Source organism: Salvelinus alpinus, chromosome 26 (assembly GCF_045679555.1).
Source record: "Salvelinus alpinus chromosome 26, SLU_Salpinus.1, whole genome shotgun sequence".
Taxonomy (NCBI): Eukaryota; Metazoa; Chordata; class Actinopteri; order Salmoniformes; family Salmonidae; genus Salvelinus; species Salvelinus alpinus.
Window position 1 is genome coordinate 20,651,185 of NC_092111.1, and position 23,299 is coordinate 20,674,483.

Here is a 23,299-nt window from a genome sequence, read left to right on the forward strand (position 1 = left end):
AAACAGGAACAAAACAAGTCTATGTTCTCTTTTGTTTTATTTTATAGTCACAGATGATCAGACACATCATTTTAGAAAAGAAATTGATATTTTGCTTGTCCCAAAAAATTATAATACAATTTTTTCTCCAATATAGATTATGTACAGAATCAGATTGTAATAGAAGCATCATCATGTCTCTGTAATAAAGATAATGAGGGACTGAGGGAGTCAAAGGGCCACAGCACAGAACCCATCTTCACTACCAATAAATATAACCTGTATATATTATGTATGTATGTATGTATGTATGTATGTATGTATGTATGTATGTATGTATGTATGTTGTACCTCACCAGGCATGAAGGAGCAACTAGCTCTCACAGTCTCACGACAAAATTAGACGATCATCCATGTTTCTCAAACGACAAATTTGGAAGTTGTTGCAAATGTTACATTTGGAAGTGTTTAAAGATAATTTTAGGCATTAACTCTGAATTTTTAAGGTTAGGGTTAAGGTTAGGCATGAACGCCGAATGGTTAAGGTAAGGGTTAAGGTTTGGGAAAGGCTTAACACAAAAATGTCAAAAACAACTTTCTAGCACTGGATTTGAACTTGCAACCTTTGGAATCAGAGGCAGATGCTAACAACCATCCACCATCCTCGTCCACAACCAAAACCTACTTGAAGGTAACAGCTCTCACTGTTGCCCCTAGAGGCCGGTTTCCATGTCATCTCCCGATGTCCTCAGACATGGATGGACGTCGAATACTGACTTGTATCATGGGTGACCTGGTTGGAAGGAGACCAGGACAAGTGGTATTACAGGGCAAGGGATTTCCATCATCAATTCTGTACATCATCTTGTACATCATCATGTGTGCTTCACACACACACACACACAAACACACTCATGAGATGCTCAACACACAATCTAGTGCACGCTGGGGCCAGACATGAAATTACAGTCGGGTTACAAAAATATGCCATCGCGCCATCTCAAGTCAAAAAGAAAGAAAGGAACAACGAACGGAAGAGAAAACCCTGTGAAGATACCCGTCGTTGTTCCTCTTTGATCAGAGCAGAGGGATAGTTATCTGATCAGAGCAGAGGGATAGTTATCTGATCAGAGCAGAGGGATAGTTATCTGATCTGAACGTGTTGGTGCCGGCAGAGTAGCACTTGACATTTGGCCTGATTCAAAAGGCCAGTTCTACAGGAAGCTACTCGGCTGGAAAATATCAGTGTCTCACAGTCTGCCTCTCTCTCTTACTCCTTCTCTCTCTCCCTTCTAACCTCCCTGATCTCTCTACCTTTCTCTCCCTCTACCTCCCTTCTAGCCTCTCCCCTAAAAATATCTCTCCTTCTCTGCCTCTCAATCCTTCTCTCTCTCTCGCTCTGTCTCTCTGTCTCTCTCACTCTCTCTCTCTCTCTCGCTCTCTCTCTCGCTCTCTCTCTCTCTCTCTGCCTCTCAATCCTTCTCTCTCTCTGCCTCTCAATCCTTCTCGCTCTCTCTCTCTCTCTCTCTCTCTCTCTCTCTCTCTCTCTCTCTCTCTCTCTCTCTCTCTCTCTCTCTCTCTCTCTTTCTCTCTCTCTCCCTCTCCCTTTCCCTCTCTCTCTCTTTCTGTTTTTCTCTCTCTCTCAAGCATGCAGGGCAGGTGCTAGGACAAGACTGGAGGACACTACCCCCCCCCCCCCCCCCCCCCGTCTCCCTCCTGGAATAAAAATGCTGCAAACACAAAGCACCCTATCAAGACAAAGGACCTCACTGACGATCACAGAACAGGACGACCACAAGAAAAGAAGACAACAGCAAAGTAAAGCTCGACTAGAGACAACAGATACTGTAGGAATCTGAAGGGTGGAGTGGCAGAGGACTGGCCTGATCCCAGATCTGTTTGTGCTGTATAGCCAGCCAATTCCTATGCTCTTTGTACCGTTAATACAATGTGAACTGGGACCAGGAGGACCTTGTTGTTCAAGCACTAATAGCCTGTCTTTTTCCCCCTGTTACTGGACGCACAAAACCTCTCTAAAATCTCCCTTGTGCTTTCTGAAGAGAGAGAATTATGACTTGGTGCCAGGGAGATGAGATGAGAAAACACCAACACTTGCATAAATAAATCATAAATCATTTATCTCTTTAGCCAGGGAATTAATGTTGTTTCCCCTCTGTCTAACCTCTGGATGAGAGGATGTGATAGGATGAGAGAGAGGGAGAGAAAGAGAGAGTGAGAGGAAGTGAGAGGGGGGGTGAGAGAGGGAGAGTAAGAGAGGGAGAGATAGAGAGGGGGGTGGTGAATGGGATGGAAGGAATGAAGGAATGTGACAGAGAGAGAGAGAAAGAGGGAGAGATAGCAAGAGAGAGAGAGAGAGAGAGAGAGAGAGAGGGGGGGGAGGATAGGAGGAGAGTTTCTGTGAAGGGGAGATAGCACTAAATAATTGTTATCTTGCTGAATGTGTTAATCAGTGTGCCAATTCACTAGTGTAAAACATGCCAGGCTATACCCTGCTGTGTGAGAGGTGGAATGGAGGATGGAACAAGAGGGGCTGTACTGAGATCTAAGGACTGAGGACATCAAGTTCATCAGCAGTAACATAGGGCAACCCTAGGGTACTAGTTTTGGCCAGAGGCTTAGGTTTGAGTGCACTAGGGTAAAGGATACCATTTCAGATTTAACCAAGGTTACTTAATACAGATGATGGAGTTGATGTCATTAGAGTCTCTGGCCAGAATTATCCCAGTGTAGAGGGAATGGAGTCCAAATGAGGGCAATATACACTGAGTGTACAACACATTAGAAACGCCTTCCTAATATTGAGTTGCACCCCTTTTTGCCCTCAGAACAGCCTCAATTCATCGGGTCATGGACTCTACAAGGTGTATCATAAGCGTCCCACAAGGATGTTGGCCCATGTGGACTCCAATGCTTTCCACAGTTGTGTCAAGTTGGCTGGATGTCCTTTGGGTGGTGAACCATTCTTGATACACATGGTAAACTGTTGAGCGTGAAAAACCCAGCAGCGCTGCAGTTCTTGACACACTCAAACCGGTGCGGTTTGAAAGAGTTCCTAATGTGTTGTACACTCAGTGTGTAGGGGACAGTGGCCCATTTAGGACGGCCCCTAGATTGAGTAAACTGTTGTGTTGTGTGGTTGGTCAGCTAGAGGAAGCAGCTAGGCTGGGGTTGAACGAGAACCCTCTTCAGGAAGCAGAGCAGGCAGGGAGAAAGCTCCTTATTTCATTAAGAGGAGAGCTACATAAATCCACCAAATGGAGAGGAAGAGGCACAGAGGGAATATTACCATTTCTCCTTTTCTCTCCCCATTGCTCCATTTCTCATTCCTCTGCTATTTAGTACACAGTGACTTTAACATCATCACTTTGGCCAAAACACATTAAGCCAGTGTGTCCGGAGGTGAATGGAGTGTGTGTGTGTGTGTGTGTGTGTGTGTGTGTGTGTGTGTGTGTGTGTGTGTGTGTGTGTGTGTGTGTGTGTGTGTGTGTGTGTGTGTGTGTGTGTGTGTGTGTGTGTGTGTGTGTGTGTGTGTGTGTGTGTGTGTGTGTGTGTGTGTGTGTGCGTGCATGCCCAGATGGAGGTGAATGGAAGGGGGGAGAAACATAGAGTGGCGTATTAAATTTGCAATAGTGATGCATCACCGTAGCTTAAAGAGATTAAAGAGGAGATTGTGCATTTAAATGGAGACCCTAGCTGATGATGAAGGCTGTCTGATGGATGGCTGTCCTCCTGGACCACACTGGGGGACATAGCAACCAACCAGCAACGCTTATCCTCATCCCTCTATCCTCTATCTATCCTCTATTCGTCCATCCCTCCATCCATCTATGGTGGACGACACCACCAGGGAGAAGGAGAACTCCTGACCCCCAATCCTCCATCCATCCCTCCATTCCTCCATTCCTCCATCCCTCCATTCCTCCATCCCTCCATCCCTCCCTCCTTCCATTCCTACATCCTTACATCCCTCCATCCCTCCATCTCTCCATTCCTCCATCCTTCCATACCTCCATCCCTCCATCCCTCCCTCCTTCCATTCCTACATTCTTACATCCCTCCATCTCTCCATTCCTCCATCCCTCAATCCCTCCCTCCTTCCATCCCTCCATCCCTCCCTCCTTTCATCCCTCCATCCCTCCCTCCTTCCATCCCTCCATTCCTCCATCCTTCCATCCCTCCATCCCTCCCTCCTTTCATCCCTCCATCCCTCCCTCCTTCCATCCCTCCATTCCTCCCTCCTTTCATCCCTCCATCCCTCCCTCCCTCCTTCCATCCTTCCATCCCTCCATCCCTCCCTCCTTCCATCCCTCCATTCCTCCATCCTTCCATCCCTCCATCCCCCCTCTTTCCATCCCTCCATTCCTCCATCATTTCATCCCTCCATCACTCCCTCCTTCCATCCCTCCCTCCTTCCATCCCTCCATCCCTCCCTCCTTTCATCCCTCCATCGCTCCATCCTTTCATCCCTCCATCCCTCCCTCCTTCCATCCCTCCATTCCTCCCTCCTTTCATCCCTCCATCCCTCCCTCCTTCCATCCTTCCATCCCTCCATCCCTCCCTCCTTCCATCCCTCCATTCCTCCATCCTTCCATCCCTCCATCCCCCCTCCTTCCATCCCTCCATTCCTCCATCATTTCATCCCTCCATCACTCCCTCCTTCCATCCCTCCATCCTTCCATCCCTCCCTCCTTTCATCCCTCCATCGCTCCATCCTTTCATCCCTCCATCCCTCCCTCCTTCCATCCCTCCATTCCTCCATCCCTCCATCCCTCCCTCCTTTCATCCCTCCATCCCTCCCTCCTTTCATCCCTCCATCCCTCCCTCCTTCCATCCCTCCATTCCTCCATCCTTCCATCCATCCCTCCTTTCATCCCTCCATCCCTCCCTCCTTTCATCCCTCCCTCCTTTCATCCCTCCATCCCTCCCTCCTTCCATCCCTCCATTCCTACATCCTTCCATCCTTCCATCCCTCCATCCTTCCATCCTTGAGGAAGAAGGAGAACTCGCCCTGACCCTGGTGAAGCCAACCCCCTCTTCCTTCATCCCTCCCTCCATCCACCCATTCCCCGACCTCCCTACCTTCCAACCCATATGAAAAACAATCATCTCAACCCGCTGAACCTCTTTATTTATGCAGTTGTTTGATCCTGTTCTCAAGTAAGATACCACCTCTCTCTTTTTTATAAGAAGAGATGGATAATAAAGTGGTTTGCATGAATTCAACTTAAGCCAACACAAACTATGACTTCCCCCCGGTCTTTGTTATACTGCATCTGTTTTGAAAGCGATGGATGTAAAGTGCGTGATACAGTATAGCAGACCAACTGAAGGACATGAACAAGGGGTATAACACAGAGCTGGGAGGGGGCTGTGGTGCTACTCCATCACAGGAGAGAAAGGAGGGACACAGAGATAGAGGGGGAGAGGGAGTAGAGAGAACGAGTGCAGAGGGAATGAGAGAGAGAACACAGAGAGAGGAACAGAGAAAGGAAAGAATGAACAAAGAGAGAGAGGAAGAGAGAGAATGAGAGAATAGAGATTGTAAGGGACCCTCAGGAAACAACATGACAATACATATTCAGTTCTTTTGTCTTGTAGCATTAAGCATCACAGTCAATCAGACAGTCAGTCCAAGGGTACGTTCTGACCCTGATCCCTGACCTCTGACCCCTGCAGCTCAGCCTTGTGGGTGAAAGCCTTTCTGCTGTGTTCTGATTGGCCCTTGGGCTTCCCCGACCAATCCCCTTCACCCAGGCACCCAGTTCTGACTGTGATGTCCCTGGGGCGCTCCGGCGAAAGCCGCTATGCTCATGCCCATGCCCACTCCTTGAGACAGGGAGCCGTCAAAGTTGAAGTCCATCCCCATCCCCTCTGTGTCCATAAAGTCATTGAGGAGGATGGACTCCACGTCACAGTCTAGGCTGCTGGGGAGAACGTCTACGTTTACATCCAGGTCTGGAGCCATGCGGTTGGGTTGGTGAGTGCTGTGGTGGGGGTGTCCCTGGTAGTTCTGGGAGGGGTGGAGGGTGTGATGGTAGTAGCCATGCCAGGAGTCGGTCATAGTTATACCCTGGTGGTAGGTGGTACCGGGGTAGGGCTGGTGGCGGGGGTGGGGGTGAGGGGCCGGGGCGGAGGCCAGGCGGAGGCAGGGGTCCTGGGGTATGTCAAGAACAGAGGCGGGGTTGGGGGGCAGGGACGGGGGATTGGTGGTGGGGAGATGGGGGGCAAGGGGGCCATAGTGGCTAGGGGTTGGGGTGGGGGTTTTGAGGCTGTAGGGCTGCAGGATATCTGTGTTGACTCTGGGAGAAAGAGCCTGGATGGCTGGAGGTCTAGGTCTCCCCTGGAGGTGACCATGGAGGTGACCCTGATTGGACCGGGGAGTGTGGTCATGGCTTGGGTTCAGTTTGTGGTTGTGACTCTGGTTGTAGTCAGTTCCCGGGCTGAGGTGATGTTTGTGGCTATGGTTGTAGTCCAGGTTGGGGTGACCGTGATTGTGGTGACCATTCTGATGATGACCGCTGGGGTTCTGGTCATGAACTGAGCCGTGACCATTGTGTGGGCCTGGATTGTGTCTGTGCTCATGGTTATTATGATTATGGTTGCTATGGCTATGATTGTGGCTGCTGCGACTCTGATTGGTTACCTGGGTCAGGAGCGTGTGTGACTCCCTTCCTTCCCCTCCCAGTGTGACCATGTCCTTACTGCAGTACTGAGGACCTCCAGGCCCTCCGGTCAGCAGGCTCTGCAGGGCATTGTTCTCTGAGTAGGCCCTCAGGGGGCGCTGGAAGCTGGCTGGCTTGTTCTCCTGGATGGTCTGCATGGGCATGGGGGCGTGGAGCCGCAGCATGCCCAGGGATGGCTGCCCATAGACGGGGCCGCAGTAGGAGCCTTCCCCCTTGGGGCTGGAGCCGTAGGGGCTGGGGTAGCCATTACGAGGCTGGGTCGGAGGGTGGTTCTGGGGGTGGGGGTAGCCCTCGTCCAGGCTGATAGCCCCAGTCAGGTCAGTGAGTTGTGGTAGCTCCATTGAGGTGCCAGGGCAGTGCCCCCCAGTGCCCAGGGCAGGGGAGCGAGTGGAAGTAGGGCTGGGATAGAGACGTGGGGAAGTGGAGCAGGACAGGCCTCCCTCCTCTGGCTCATCTGGCTCAGCCTCGGCCAGGATGGGAGACAGGCAGCCGCTGAGCGTCGAAGCTGAGGAGGAGGTCCGGGAGTGGAGATCCGTCCAGGCATCGTACTCCTCTCCTCCCACCCCTACTCCGCCCTTCCCTGCAGGACTACCATGCTCCGGAGACCCCTGATGCATCCCTGGCCGAGCCCCCTGACCCAGACCATAACCCTGCCGCCTGCCCCGACCAACAGCTCCACTCCCAGCTCCAGCTCCAGCCCTCTTCCCCCTGGCTCGTCCTTTACTCTTCAGGATCTTGGTGCCGTTGGGGCAGTCAATGGAGGCAGCGCGTCGCCGGGGTCCCTTACCCATCTTCCCCCCCTCTGGGTTCAGCATCCACCAGGAACTCTTCCCTGTCCCCTCATTCTGGACACGGATGAACCGAGTGTGGAGGGACAGGTTGTGGCGGATGGAGTTCTGGAGTAGAGATAGATGGGAAGGAAAGAGGGGGAAAGAGAGAGACAGGGAGAGCGGGAGAAGGAGAGAGGGAGAGAGGGAGAAAGAGAGGGGAGATAAACATTAACACCCAAAAGAACATTTAGGGTGAAATCATCACTTTTTTAAAACACACAATAATTTGAAATCACCACCAAACTATTTCACCTGAGCGAGAGGTAAAAAGAGAGGGATGGAGGAGAGAATAAGGAGCGCAGGGAGCAGCGAAGTGCCTCAGAGCTATAGCCAATCAGTAGCTCTCCCCGCCTCTCCTCTCTACTCCCCTCCCCTCCCCTCCCCTCCTCTCCTATCCTCTCCACTCCTCTCCTCTCCACTACACGCCACTCCCCTCCTCTACTCTCCTCTCCTTTACACTCCTCTCATTCTACTCCTCTCCTCTCCACTCCACTCCACTCCACTCCACTCCCCTCCTCTACTCTCCTCTCCTTTACACTCCTCTCATTCTACTCCTCTCCTCTCCTCTCCTCTCCACTCCACTCCACTCCACTCCACTCCACTCCACTCCACTCCACTCCACTCCACTCCACTCCACTCCTCTACACTCCTCTCATTCCACTCCTCTCCTCTCCACTCCTCTCCTTGCCTCTCCACTCCTCTCATCTCCTTTCCCTTCCTTTCCTCGCTCCTCCCCTTGCCTCCTCTCCCCTCCTCTCATCACCTTGCCCCTCCTCTCTTCTAATCTAATCTTCCCATCCTCTTCTCTCCTCTGCCCTCTCTCCTCTCCTTTTCCTTTCTCTCACTGAGCCAAAATACAGGGAGGGTTTCAGCCAGAAACTCCACACCAAACCATCACCAAGGTTACAGAAATGTATCACGCGTGGCAACCCAATCACCAACACGCTGTATTGATCGCAAGGCCTCCAGATATGAAACCCTAAGATCTAGCCAGGAGGCTGAAGGAGAGAGAAGGAGACAGGAGAGGGAGATGTAATTTGGCAGATAATGAAGATCTGGAAGAGTACCAAAACAGGGGGGGGGGGGGGGAGAGAGAGAGAGAGAGAGAGAGAGAGAGAGAGAGAGAGAGAGAGAGAGAGAGAGAGAGAGAGAGAGAGAGAGAGAGAGAGAGAGAGAGAGAGAGAGAGAGAGAGAAAGAGAGAGAGAGAGAGAGAGAGAGAGAGAGAGAGAGAGAGAGAGAGAGAGAGAGAGAGAGAGAGAGAGAGAGAGAGAGAGAGAGAGAGAGAGAGAGAGAGAGAGAGAGAGAGAGAAAAGGAGTCCAGAACCAGCAACATGGGCTGTGATAATAACTGTAGCTGTGTGGATATTATGTCTGCCTCTGGGTAACCTTATTTAAGGGGCTAGGTCTACTAGGAAGAGATACAGTATGTGAAGTAAGACGTGATGCTTCCCTACGGCTGTGTTCCAATATCCATACTTACCCACTACTTACTACTTACTTCATCACTCAAGTGGCATGCTAGTGTGCATATTGGAACAGACCCTATATGTCTTAAGCTCTGGGTTTCGTCTGAGTGTCTGCTATGTAGCTAATCTACAGCTCTATAGCAGTATTTGAAGTTAAAGCCAACCTGGATATCAGCAGTAATCCTACTCTGAGACGCTTTTTGAATAGAGGCCCTGATGAGATCTAAACCAGCCTGCAGGAGAAGCTTAGTGGGAGTAGAGATCATCTGAGCCAGCCAAGCGAAGTACTTTACTGTATCTGTGGCCAAGCATCACTGTCATGCTCATATCATTGCCATGTTCTTCAGCTAGCCAAGTTAAGTAGCCTACTGTATGTGTGATTGATCTTTATCATTGCCATATACTTTAATGTTTCTCCTGTGTCCCTTTCTCTCTCATCTAATTTTCTCATGTTTCCCTACTGTCTGTATCTTTTCTCCTCTCTTCTATCATTCTATCTATTTCCCCACCTGCTTTTATTGCCCCATCACATTTAGCTAACAAGTCTCCTCATCTCATCACATTCTCTATCTTCATTCTCTCAATCATTCTCTCCTCTGCCTCCTGTCCTATTTTGCTGCTCTCCTTTACTATTCTTCTCTCTCTCCGCGGTTTCCTGATCACGCCATCTCTCATTCTCTCCACCTATCTATCCATCCACCAATTGTATCTATTTTCTCGTCACCTCTCTGGTGACACAATTTCCATTCCCCATCCAGCCCATTCACATGGAACAGCAACCAACTACCCAGAAACAAATGAAATGCAAATCTATATTCAAGAGACTCCTTACCACCCACCTCCCTGTGGAATCCATATAGTGTCTGTCAGTGTATATGTTCCCCTCCTAACCCTAAACTAGTGTTTCAACCACTGGTACCTTCCGAAATTGGACTCCCTTCCGACTAAACAGATTAGCTATGTCTCTTCGTTTTTTTGTCCATGGTTGGTATTGTGTGAAAAGCAAAACACCTGAACAAAAGATAATAGTTTCCTGCCGATCCTCACAAAACATCTCCAGGAAAATACAGCTAAGTGGGTTGCAAATCAATGCTGGGTCCTATAATTTACCCCATCCACCAATCCACCACTGACAACATGCTGCCTTGACTCCACTCTTTTTACAGGGGAATGGAAATGGGATAAGAGATAGGTATTTACAGTCACCAGTGAAAGTCTACACACCCCTTGCACAGTCTTCACATCTTGATGCTTTAAAATTACATCTCAAAAGGGAATACAATATATTTGTTCTTACTGATGTACACAACCTACATTTTCAAAGTTAAAGAAAAATTTCCAAATTAATAAAAAATGAAAAACAATTATGTCTTGATTGTGTACGTCTTCACACCCAGCCATTACAGCTGTGAATCATTTTGAATGAGATTCTACCAACTTTGCACAACTCTTAGGGAAACAGTTATCAATAGTTTTTGTCAAAATTGCTCAAGCTCAATACATTTGGGTGGGAGTCATTGATGGACAGCAATATTCAAACCTTGTCTCTGATTTTCAAGGAAATGTAAGTTAGGACTGAGGCTGGACCACTCAGGAACACACAACATCTATTGGAGAGCCATTCTAGTGTGTCTTTGACATAAAAATATATATATAATTGTGCCCCTGAAAAATACACATCTATCTCAGGCTTAGCGTTTCAGAAGATTGAGGCAGGTTTTCCTGTAACTTTTTACCTGGGCTTTGCTCCTTTTCTATTTTATTTTCTATTTTCTATTTATTTAGCAAACTCCCCAGTCACTGCCGGTGACCGGCATATCCATAACATGATACTTTGTGTTTTGTTTTACTGGATTTAACCCAAGCCTGTAGTTTTTAATTTAGGCCAAAAAGTACATTTCTTTGCTGTGCTGTCTTGCAGTATTAGTTAACAGCCTTGTTGAAAACCGAATGGGTCATTTGGAGTGGATTTTTAAAACAGGCTTTATTCTTTTCACTTCGTCATACAGGTCAGTAATGTGGAGTGAAAACAGTGTTGTTGATCCCTTTGTATTTTCAAGTATTGTGGTGGCAGCATCATGTTATGGGTATGCTTGTCACCGGCAGGGACTGGGGAAAGGAGCAAAGCCCAAATAAAAAGTTAGAGGAAACCCTGCATCTGTCTTCTGAATTGTGCAAAGTTGATAGAATCTTATTCAAAATGTTTCACAGCTCTAATGGCTACCAAAGGTGCTTTCACCAAGTATTCATCTCTGGGTTGGGTTTTTGTTATTTCTTAATTTGGATAATATTCTATCATTTTTCTTTCACATTGGAACTATGGAATAGGTTGTGTACATCAGTAGGAACAAATGTAATCCATTTTAAGATGTAATTTTAACTCTTCAGTTCCACTATACACGTTGCGTTGCTTTGCCATCAGCGTCTCGTTAATGTGACGTTTTACCTGTAACAGAGCGCGTTGTTTTGAGAGCGGAGAGGGGTAGAGCGGACAGGAGAGGGGAAGAGCGGAGAGCAGAGGGGAAGAGCTGAGAGGAGAGGGGAAGAGCGGAGAGGAGAGGGGCAGAGCTGAGAGGAGAGGGGAAAAGAGGAGAGGAGAGGGGAAGAGCGGAGAGGAGAGGGGAAGAGCTGAGAGGAGAGGGGAAGAGCGGAGGAGAGGGGAAGAGCTGAGAGGAGAGGGGAAAAGAGGAGAGGAGAGGGGAAGAGCGGAGAGGAGAGGGGAAGAGCTGAGAGGAGAGGGGAAGAGCGGAGAGGAGAGGGGAAGAGCTGAGAGGAGAGGGGAAAAGAGGAGAGGAGAGGAGAGGGGAAGGGTGGAGATTAGAGGGGAAGGGCGGAGAGGAGAGGGGAAGAGCGGAGAGGAGAGGGGAAGAGCTGAGAGGAGAGGGGAAAAGAGGAGAGGAGAGGGGAAGAGCAGAGAGGAGAGGGGAAGAGTGGAGATGAGAGGTGAAGAGCGGAGAGGAGAGGGGAAGAGGTCTATATTCTAGTTTTCCTACTGTCCCATATTCATTGTTTATGTGTAAGTATAATAGCTTTGGTCCAGTGCTCATTAAATTGTTGGTAGTGGTTGTACTAAATTATCCTCCAATTTCACAAGTTGCTTTTGTTTACATTGGGAACCTAGCTAGTCAATGTAGATAGCTAGCTAGTAGTAGTAGATTCTTGACTTCATACATCTTAGTACAATAACCAGTGGCGTATAGTCGAGGCAATATGCAACCAAAATAAACTGTATTTCTCATTATTTCAATTCACAAGATAGAATGAACGCGCAAGTCAGCCATCGAGAATTTAACCTTGGAAGCTGCCATTGGACGTGACGCAACGCGAGCGCAACACGGGCATTGAAGCAGCTTTCATTGATTTCAAAGGAAGCATTCCCTCAACGGCTGATGGCAATGCCGGACGCCCCATGGATATATTGTAGCAGGGCAGCAACATTTGAAGACTGTGCAAGGGGTGTGTAGACTTACACAAGGCACTGTATGTCCTTTCCGACCCTCCTCAGCAGAAAAGGCAAAGCTGACAAATTACATGAGCAGTTATGAGCATACACTGATGTAATAGCCAGATGCATTTCCACAGACACACAGACACACAGACACACAGACACTCACAGGCACAGCAGTAGAGATACGGTGGTGGTATACACTACATACAGCGAGTATTGTAACGGACTTAATCAAAGGCAAATTGAATGACGGCGTAGTGAGCGAGGCCAACGCGAGATCGACCCACATCAGTTGATCTGAGAGAGACGCCCTGACAGGTTCCTCACACAATAGTGGGCTCCAGCTGGGTGTAACCATGGCAACAGAGTAAACCAAACAAGAGAGGGAGTAGAGAGACAGAGAGAGATGAAGTGTGTTGCGTTGTGTGAGTGCGTGTGAGCGTACGTGAGTGTGTGCGTGTGTAGCAGTCAGATGCTGTTTGATGATGCTGCAGGCAGGGAAGCCAGCTACTCCAAACAGGCTTTTATCTGAGTCTGACAGATTTGTGTTCCTATCCACCAGGGAGCCTCAATCAGCAGCAGTCACTACTCCTCACTACCTAGCGACCTATAGCTACCTATGTGGAACAGTCAGCCTCACTGATTAGCAAGTCAAGTGTGGTAGAACATATTACCACTACCACCACTATCACTGTTGCTACCTTACTAGGACTACTGGGACCTACAGTGAACATATATGAATAGAAAATAAATAATATTTTCCTTACAAGGGGTTTGATTTGCACATAAATAAAAAAGCTAAGCACTTGTCCATTGGGTTCAACACTGTTCTGCACAACCAGGATACAAATGAGCTAGTTTTGGGGCGTTCAACCACCTTGTCATGTCTCACTGCCATACTGTATTACCACTAGTCTCTATGTTAACTTGTCACAAAGATATTCTGTCATGAAGCTGAGAGGCCTTGCCTGACTGGCTGGGAGAGATTGAGTGTGACACAAGCACACACACACATACAAACACACACACACGGACACGCGCACGTACGCACACACACACACACTGGGAGAGATTGAGTGTGACAGATAGCACGGTAAGTGACCTCATCGTCAGGTCTCTACAGTTATACTCCTGCAGGGTGAGTTGTGTAACAGCTGGATCTAGGCTAGCACTGCTGCTCTGTGTGTGTGTGTGTGTGTGTGTGTGTGTGTGTGTGTGTGTGTGTGTGTGTGTGTGTGTGTGTGTGTGTGTGTGTGTGTGTGTGTGTGTGTGTGTGTGTGTGTGTGTGTGTGTGTGTGTGTGTGTGTGTGTGTGTGTGTGTGTGTGTGTGTGTGTGTGTGTGTGAATTTCAAGGCTAGCACTGCTGCAACTCATGTGTAGTCTGGAGTATAAATAGAAACTGAGTCTGACCCAGACTCACCACGCTCGGACGGCTCTCTCTCTCTCTCTCTCTCTCTCTCTCTCTCTCTCTCTCTCTCCCTCTTTCTCCCAGTACACACACACTCTCCCTCAATACACACACACTACTCCCCACCCCTCCCCAAAACTGTCAGTCATACGTAATCCCTATCCAGTTTGGGTAATCCAGGGTAATCCCAGGCTAATCCTGCTTTAATCTGGGCTACTCCTTAGCTGGGGCTCACCCCGACACCACAGCGACAGGACACGGATTGGTCGATCAGTAGGATCATGACGATTTTGAGTTGAAACGGTGATTATGACGATGATATGTGACAAAATTGGTGGAAGGGTTTTATTGGTAAACTGCTGGGAACAAAAAACAAGCGTAGGCTGCTTGACCGGCCTGGCTGTACATATGGGTAGCTTGACCGGCCTGGCTGTACATATGGGTAGCTTGACCGGCCTGGCTGTACATATGGGTAGCTTGACCTGTCCTGTTGATACCTCTTCTCTGAGGGAAACATGTTTTTCACTGCTAGGGTTCAGCAGTACACAACTTCCAGTTGTTTTAAATCAGTATACGGCCATATCTTAACAGACATACCATATCTCAATGTTATCAGTCCTGATTCTGGTGGGGAGTCCACTGCAGAAACATATAACCGCTGTTCTAGCCTGGTCCCAGATCTGTTTGTGCTGTCTTGAAATCTTTTACTCTATGGTCACTGACCGCGCTACAGTTGTTCGTGGAGAGAATGCAATGCTGTGAGACACCAGTGATCTCTGGCCAATCAGCTCAATCCTATTTATTGGACATTGACCCTGATCCCACAATAAGGTCTTAAGAAGCCTTGATGAAGAGTCTCTTTAATGCCTGGTTAAACAGTAGTAGTAGTAGAGGTACTACTAGTAGTAGTAGTAGTAGTAGTAGAGGTAGTAGAGGTAGTAGTAGTAGTAGTAGTAGTAGTAGTAGTAGTAAAGGTAGTAGTAGTAGTAATAGTAGTAGTAGTAGTAGTAGTAGTAGATGAAGAGTCTCCTTAATCCCTGAGACCTTTTCACTGCAGACAGACTGTTCCCAGACAGACTGATTCCAGACAGACTGATCCCAGACAGACTGATCCCAGACAGACTGATTCCAGACAGACTGTTCCCAGACAGACTGATCCCAGACAGACTAATCCCAGACAGACTGATCCCAGACAGACTGATTCCAGACAGACTGATCCCAGACAGACTGATTCCAGACAGACTGTTCCCAGACAGACTGATCCCAGACAGACTGATCCCAGACAGACTGATCCCAGACAGACTGTTCCCAGACAGACTGATCCCAGACAGACTGTTCCCAGACAGACTGATCCCAGACAGACTGATCCCAGACAGACTGATCCCAGACAGACTGATCCCAGACAGACTGATTCCAGACAGACTGATCCCAGACAGACTGATCCCAGACAGACTGATTCCAGACAGACTGATCCCAGACAGACAGATAGTCCCTCTGCCACACGGACAGTACCTTCCAATAATAAGGTTTGATTGGGACATAAATCACTCTAAGCTCATTAGGTACAAGAAAGAAACAGCTCTTATAGTATATTGTGTTTTGAAGAGCTGTTGATATACAGGGAATCAAGTTTTAATCAAGCATCATTTGGACCAGTGTCTTCTTTAAAAGTTTGGGAGCATCTATTTGCTGGTGTTTTCCTTGTATAATTCATGATATTCTACATACCCTGCACCTGCTTGATTTTGGTACGAGCTATAAACATTTGACACAGAGGAACTAGCTATTCATCAGAGAGTACTGTACTGCAGGCTGAACTGAAAACCACAAGGAAGCCATGTTGATTTACACTCCCTGCCACAGTTCTGTAAACGTCCAAGAGTGGAACAGGTTGTTGGGCCTCTGCCCCTCTCCCTTCTGCTTCTCACTGACTGGACTTTTTTTTAAATTCTAGCTCTTGCAGCTCTATCCTCAGTGGAGAACTCTGTGGAACGGGGAGGTTCTTTAGAAAGTCATTGTAACATCATATAGTGATTATTTTTTTTGCTTTCACATTTTAAGGCTCCGCATTCCGGAGCTTTCTAGAATTCGGAGTGTTCTGTTTTACAGACTGTGCATGTGGATGGTGGTTCCATTAGATGTGGTTTACACGGAATACGAATAGTCCATACTAATCCTGGGTGTTCCGGGGGATTGTTCTAAATTAGCATTTTTCAGAGCTACAGTTGAGTCTGACGTTTACATACACCTTAGCCAAATACATTTCAACTCAGTTTTCACAATTCCTGACATTCAATCCGAGTAAAAATTCCCTGCCTTAGGACAGTTAGGATCACCACTTGATTTTAAGAATGTAAAATGTCAGAATAATAGTAGAGAGAATAATTTTTTTCAGCTTTTATTTCTTTCATCACATTCCCATTGGGTCAGAAGTTTACATACACTCAATTAGTATTTGGTAGCATTGCCTTTAAATTGTTTAACTTGGGTGAAACGTTTCGGGTAGCCTTCCACAAGCTTCCCACAATAAGTTAGGTAAATTTTGTCCCATTCCTCCTGACAGAGCTGGTGTAACTGAGTCAGGTTTGTAGGCCTCCTTGCTCGCACACGCTTTTCAGTTCTGACCACACATTTTCTATATGATTGAGGTCAGGGCATTGTGATGTCCACTCCAATACCTTGACTTTGTTGTCCTTAAGCCATTTTGCCACAACTTTGGAAGTATGCTTGGAGTCGTCCATTTGGAAGACCCATTTGCGACCAAGCTTTAACTTCCTGAATGATGTCTTGAGATGTTGCTTCAACATATCCACATCATTTTCCTACCTCATGACGCCATCTATTTTGTGAAATGCACCAGTCCCTCCTGCAGCAAAGCACCCCCACAACACAATGCTGCTACCCCCAAGCTTCACGGTTGGGATGGTGTTCTTTGGCTTGCAAGCCTCCTTTTCCTCCAAACATAATGATGGTCATTATGGCCAAACAATTCTATTTTTGTTTCATCAGTCCAGAGGATATTTTTCCAAAACGTACGATCTTTGTCCCATGTGCAGTTGCAAACTGTAGTCTGGCTTTTTTATGGCAGTTTTGGAGCAGTGGCTTCTTCCTTACTGAGCGGCCTATCAGGTTATGTCGATATAGGTCTTGTTTTACTGTGAATATTGTCACGGCTCCTCCTCTGCCTTGCAGGGGGCGGTTCCTCCTGCAGGCAGAGGAGGGTCGTTAGTGATTGGAGCCACCTGGGCTCAGGGTATAAACTGTTTGACTAATCACCTCTCTCTCTCTCTCTCTGCTCCTCCAGGTATGCTCATGTTTTGTTTGTTCCTTTGTAGTTTTGCATAGTTTTCACTCAGTCATGTTCACACACACATATTCACGCATCCATGCACTTTACATACACCTTACATTATAATACTTCCACACCTCATTCCTTTTTCTTAGTTTTAAGTTAATAGTTTTGTTTATAATAAAGAACACTTTTAAATTGGCCTATACCTGTTGTTCGGGTCCCCTCATTTTTGTCACAGGCTATGAGCCGGCTTGTGACAATATAGATACTTTAGTACCTGTTTGCTCCAGCATTTACAAGGTCCTTTGCTGTTGTTCTGGGATTGATTCGCACTTTTCACACCAAAGTACATTAATCTCTAAGAGACAGAGAGGTACTGAGGCAAGTAGTTTGAAGATAGGCCTTGAAATACATCCACAGGTACACGTCCAATTGACTCAAATTATTTAAATTAGCCTATCAGAAGCTTCTAAAGCCATGACATAATTTTCTGGAATTTTCCAAGCTGTTTAAAGGCACAGTCAACTTAGTGTATGTAAACTTCTGACCCACTGGAATTGTGATACAGTGAATTATAAGTGAAATAATTTGTCTGTAAACAATTGTTGGAAAAATTACTTCAATTACTTGTCTTTCACAAAGTAGATGTCCTAACCGACTTGCCAAAACTATAGTTTGCTACAGTTTTTAACAATCACTTTGGCACTAATTTCAGAACCTTGTGGTCCTTTTTCAAAACTCTGGACACAAAACTCCAAACGGTCATCACTTGTAACAATGTTCAAAACATTGCATTGTGCATTCATATCGTTAAAGAAACCTTGCACTTGCAGAATCATTGGTTCAAATAACTCATTTATCATGAAATACCATAGGAACATTCATTTAGATCACCCACACACAAGACACCGATAGTTTTACTGTGTAGTTGTTCGTACAATCATGAAATATTGTAGTACAAAATATGTGATACGTGTTTCATTATGCTACTAAATGTAAATACATCACGGTAAAAAGAGTAGTAGAGAGAATACTACAGACACAGTGGAATCATTGAACAAAATATGAAATGTATTGATGAAATACAATAAAATCACAACATGGGTTTCTTTGAATCGAAACAAAAATAATTAGCTACAAAAAAAGAAAAAACAGTTAAAGGTCAACTGCAGTGTTCCTCACCTGGCTTACTGTAAAAAAGCAAGACAAAAGATTGATTACTGTACTTCTATATTTCCATCAACCCTGTCTCGTGGATTTGGCCACAGGTTCTCATCCACATCACAATGGATGTTTTCATTAGCCAAACATCTTGGGAAGAATCTTCGGGCATGGCGAATCCAGGCCTGACACTGGTCTGCCGTGATGTCATTGCATGCGTCATCCATGGCCTGGAGAAGGGTGGCTTGTTCGTGAGGGCACCTATCATATACCTTCCACCTCCATGTGGAGAAAAAGTCCTCAATCGGGTTAAGGAAAGGAGAGTATGGGGGTAAGCACAGGGTGGTAAATTGTGGATGGGCCTGAAACCATGCTTGCACCATTTGAGCATGGTGGAACCTGACATTATCCCACACAATAACATAGGTCATGCCATCAGCTCTACAGACCTGATTTAGCTCATCAAGGACGGTTACATTCGAACAGCGAATCATGTGGCTGCCTGCAACTCAATATATAGAGTATATAGAGTAGAGAGCTTTAGATGTTGTTCGACCAGACATTAGAACGGGCAGGATGCGTAATCTAAGCAACTTGACCGTGGTATGATTGTTGATGCCACACATGGTATTTCCAGAATCTCAGAAACAGCTGCCTTCCTGGGATTTTTACGCACTACAGTCTCTAGAGTTTACAGAGAATGGTGCGATAAACAAAACACATTCAGTGAGCGGCAGTTCTGTGGGCAAAACACCTTGTTAATGAGAGAGGTCAGAGGAGAATGTCCAGACTCATTCAAGCTAACAGAAAGGCCACAAACGCTCAAATAACAGCTGTTTAAAACAGTGGTGTGCAGAAGGGCATCTCTTAACGTACAACACCGTGAATAATTCAGGCTGTTGTGGAGGCAAAAGGGGGTCCTACCCAGTACTAGATAGGTGTACCTAATAAAATGAGTGTACAGTAATGTCAAATCTGAAAACATGGTCTGGAAAAGTGGTACATGGGACTATAGAAACAGTGTCTGATAAAGAATGATGATGAACTATTACATCCATAGATAATGTAGTCCAATTGGTTCATGTTCCACGGTAATTGGTGTCAATGGATCTCGTTATCCTGAAACTTTCATGACCTAAACATGGAATATTGTTCATCATTAAGAGTAACGCAACAGTTACTTATCATTTTGAGCAGTTGTATCAATTGATAGTTAGATCATTGTAATGAAATGAATAGACAGTCATCTCAGATGTAATGTGTGAATTGCATTTTGAAATGGTAATACTTTGATGTTAAGTTGTGTCATTTTGAATGGGTGATTTTAGTTCAATGAACAAATGATCTTAGCTTTATGTGTATTGTATCCAAGCAATTGGAAATAGTGTTAGAGATTAGAAAAATTAGCATTTTGATCATTGGTTGTGAGTTTTGTGTCTAGAATTTTGTGTCTAGAGTTTTGAAAAATGACATCAAGGTTCCGAAATTAGTGCCAAAGTGGTTGTAAAAAACTGAAACAAGAAATTTGTGTAGTGGTTGAAAAAACGAGTTTTAATGACTCCAACCTAGGTGTATGTAAACTTCCGACTTCAACTGTATGTAGTCGGACTAGACACTAGAGGAAAGCGGTTGATTTTCCACCGTGCTCCAGACGTTATTTATTCATCAATTTCTCACAGCTAACCATCATTATGCACAGTCGGCCCTGTCTGTCTGTGTGTGTGTGTGTGTGTGTGTGTGTGTGTGTGTGTGTGTGTGTGTGTGTGTGTGTGTGTGTGTGTGTGTGTGTGTGTGTGTGTGTGTGTGTGTGTGTGTGTGTGTGTGTGTGTGTGTGTGTGTGTGTGTGTGTGTGTGTGTGTGTGTGTGTGTGTGTCATTATGCACGGTCAGTGCTGTCAATGGGTAGTGTCTTTCTATTCTATTCGTAGCATTTATTTGATAATGAGCAGCAGAGGAGGAGTGGAGGAGTGGAAAAGTGGAGGGAGAAGATAAAAGCTGCTGACGACTGCATCTGTTCATTGTGGAGAGAGAGGGTTTCTTTCTTTCTGTAGACGGGAGGAGGGGGGTGGAGAGAGAGAGCAGGAACCAGACTGGGCTGTGCGGGAATGGCTCTCCTCTTCTCTTGCCTGCCTCTCTTCTGCTAAGCCTGTATGGAGGCGATCGATGGAAATTAGTCGACGCTAAAGATTCACTTCCTGTGACTGATGTCACGGGCGGCGGTTGTCTCTTTGAAGGGGAATAAAGGACTGGGAGGCTCACGGATTAATGGAAGGAGAGGGAGAAGAGAAGGAGAGGAAGAAGAGCAGGAGAGGGAGAAGAGAAGGAGAGGAAGAAGAGAAGGAGAAGAGAAGGAGAAATGAAGGAGAGGAGAAGGAGAAGCGAAGGAGAGGGAGAAGAGAAGGAGAAGAGAAGGAGAGGGAGAAGAGAAGGAGAAGGAGAAGAGAATGAGAGGGAAAAGAGAAGAGAAGAGAAGGAGAAGGAGAAGAGAAGGAGAGGGAGAAGAGAAGGAGAGGGAGAAAGGAAGGAGAGGGAGAACAGAAGGAGAAGAGGATGAGAGGGGGAAGAGAAGGAGAAGGTGTAGCTGGGGGAGGGGAATAAAGAGAGATACAATGCTCTGGTGGATTGAAAGCAAATAATAATAGATCAACACAAGCAGCAGTATACAAGGTTGTTTGAAAGATACAAGGGTTATGGTTTGAGTGGGAGGGCTGTGGTAATGATAATGGCAGTTGTGGGAATGTGTTGTACTTGCTGTAGTGGTGCTATCACAGTAGAGATAAAGTAGTAGTGGTAGTAGTAGTATTAGTAGTATTAGTAGTAGTAGTATTAGTAGTAGTAGCAGTAGTAGTATTAGTAGACAGTAGTAGTAGTAGTAGTAGTAGCATTAGAGGTAGTAGTAGTAATAGACAGTAGTAGTAGTGGTAGACAGTAGTAGTAGTAGTAGTAGTAGTAGTAGTATAAAGTAGTAGTAGCAGTAGTGGTAGTAGTAGAAGTAGTAGACAGTAGTAGTACTAGTAGTAGAAGTAGTAATAGTAGTAGTTTGTAGTAGTAGTAGTAGTAGTAGTAGTAGTAGAAGTAGTAATAGTAGTAGTAGTAGTAGTAGTAGTAGTAGTAGTAGTAGTAGTAGTAGTAGTAGTAGTAGTAGTAGAAGTAGTAATAGTAGTAGTAGTAGTAGAAGTAGTAATAGTAGTAGTAGTAGTAGTAGACAGTAGGAGTAATAGTAGCAGTACTAATACTGGTAGTAGTGGTAGAGGTGGTAGTAGTAGTAGTAGTAATAGACAGTAGTAGTAATAGGAATAGTAGACAGTAGTAGTAGTAGTAATATTAGCAATAGTAATAGTAGTAGTAGTAGACAGTAGTAGTAATAGTAGTAATGGTAGTAGTAGTAGTAGTAGTAGCAGTAATAATAGAAGTAGTAGTAGTAGTAGTAGTAGTAGTAGTAGTAGTGGTTGTAGCAGTAATAATAATAGTAGTAGTAGTAGCAGCAATATACGGTGGTAGTAGTGTTAGTAGTAGAAGTAATAATAGTAGTCTCAGCAGTAGTAGTATTAGTAGAAAGAGTAGTAGTAGTAGTACTGACATTAGTAGTAGTAGACATTAGCAGTACTAGTAGACATTAGTAGTAGTACTAGTAGTAGTAGCAGTAGACATTAGTAGTAGGCATTAGTAGTAGTAGTAGTAGTAGGTGTAATAGTAGTAATAGAAGTAGTAATAGTAGTAGCAGTAGTAGTAGTGATAGTAGTAGTAGTAATAGACATTAGTAGTAGTAGTAGTAATAGACAGTAATAGTAGTGGTAGTAGTAGAGAGCAGTAGTGATAGTAGTAGTAGCAGACAGTAGTAGTAGTAATAGTAGTAGAAGTAGACAGTATTAGTAGTGATAGTAGTAGTAGCAGACAGTAGTAGTAGTAGTAGTAGTAGTAGTAGTAGTAGTAGTAGTAGTAGTAGAAGCAGACAGTAGTAGTAGTAATATACAGTAGCAGTAGCAGTAGTAATAACAGTCGTAATAGACAGTAGTAGTAGTAGTAGTAGTAGCAGACAATAGTAGTAGTAATAGACAGTAGCAGTAGCAGTAGTAATAACAGTCGTAATAGACAGTAGTAGTAGTAGTAGTAGCAGACAATAGTAGTAGTAATAGACAGTAGCAGTAGCAGTAGTAATAACAGTCGTAATAGACAGTAGTAGTAGTAGTAGTAGTAGTAGTAGTAGTAGTAGCAGTAGCAGTCGTAGTAGTAGTAGTAGTAGTCGTGGTGGTAGTAGACATTAGAAATAGTCGTAACGTAAACTCGTACATCGCCTTGGTCCGTACAATTGCCCTTATTTTAGCGCCCCAAAAACGTAATACTTCCAGATCAACTGTAATGTCAATACCATTGTAAAGCACAATTTCTCCCCTTTCCAACAGAATCAATTACATGATCTTAACACTGCCCGTTTCTGCATAATTCAAGCAGGCAATGAGCCCCGTCGGGTCTTTTTAAAAATGGCGGGTGGGGAAGCGAAACTAATGCATGATAGTGAGAAGGAGAGATGTCGTGTGGGAAAATGGCTTTTTTTCACTCGATCTGTCCAACATATCACCTTATCACCTCTAAAATGTAAATAAAACACTATAAAGAGTTTATATAATGTGTGATTACATACCTATATGAAGGTTTGTGTCGAATTTGAATCGGGTTTTTAGGGCGGTGCTAAAGTGATCTTAGAAGTAAACAGCGGCTTTGAGAAGGATGATCGCATGCAATGATGACGCAAAAAATGACTAGGTATCCCCCCCTTACCCCCGTCACTGTCCATTTCTTTGTTTTTAAAGGATGAGAGAAGTGCTACACCTGGTGGAGAGAGATTCTAAGACAGAAATAGTTGCTTTATGCGTGCTGTACGTTACGACATGACACGTCACGATGTAACGGAGGGTCCGTTTTTTCAACTTTTCTCCAATACTATAGAGCCATTACCATGTCGATCAATGCTTGAATATAAACCTAGTTCACACCCCAGATTTTGACGTCA

At 45.6% G+C, this 23,299-nt stretch overlaps 1 protein-coding gene across 1 annotated transcript in view; it reads right to left on the reverse strand.

Annotated features, from left to right (window-relative positions):
• Positions 1 to 4,962: 4,962 nt before the first annotated feature.
• The window catches only part of LOC139554906 (forkhead box protein O3-like), a 58,568-nt gene continuing 40,231 nt past the window's right edge, over positions 4,963 to 23,299 (reverse strand). The window contains exon 2 of the mRNA XM_071368168.1: positions 4,963 to 7,579. Within this exon, the coding sequence (XP_071224269.1) occupies positions 5,747 to 7,579 (1,833 nt within the window). The 3' untranslated portion in view covers positions 4,963 to 5,746. The remainder of the gene's footprint in view (positions 7,580 to 23,299) is intronic.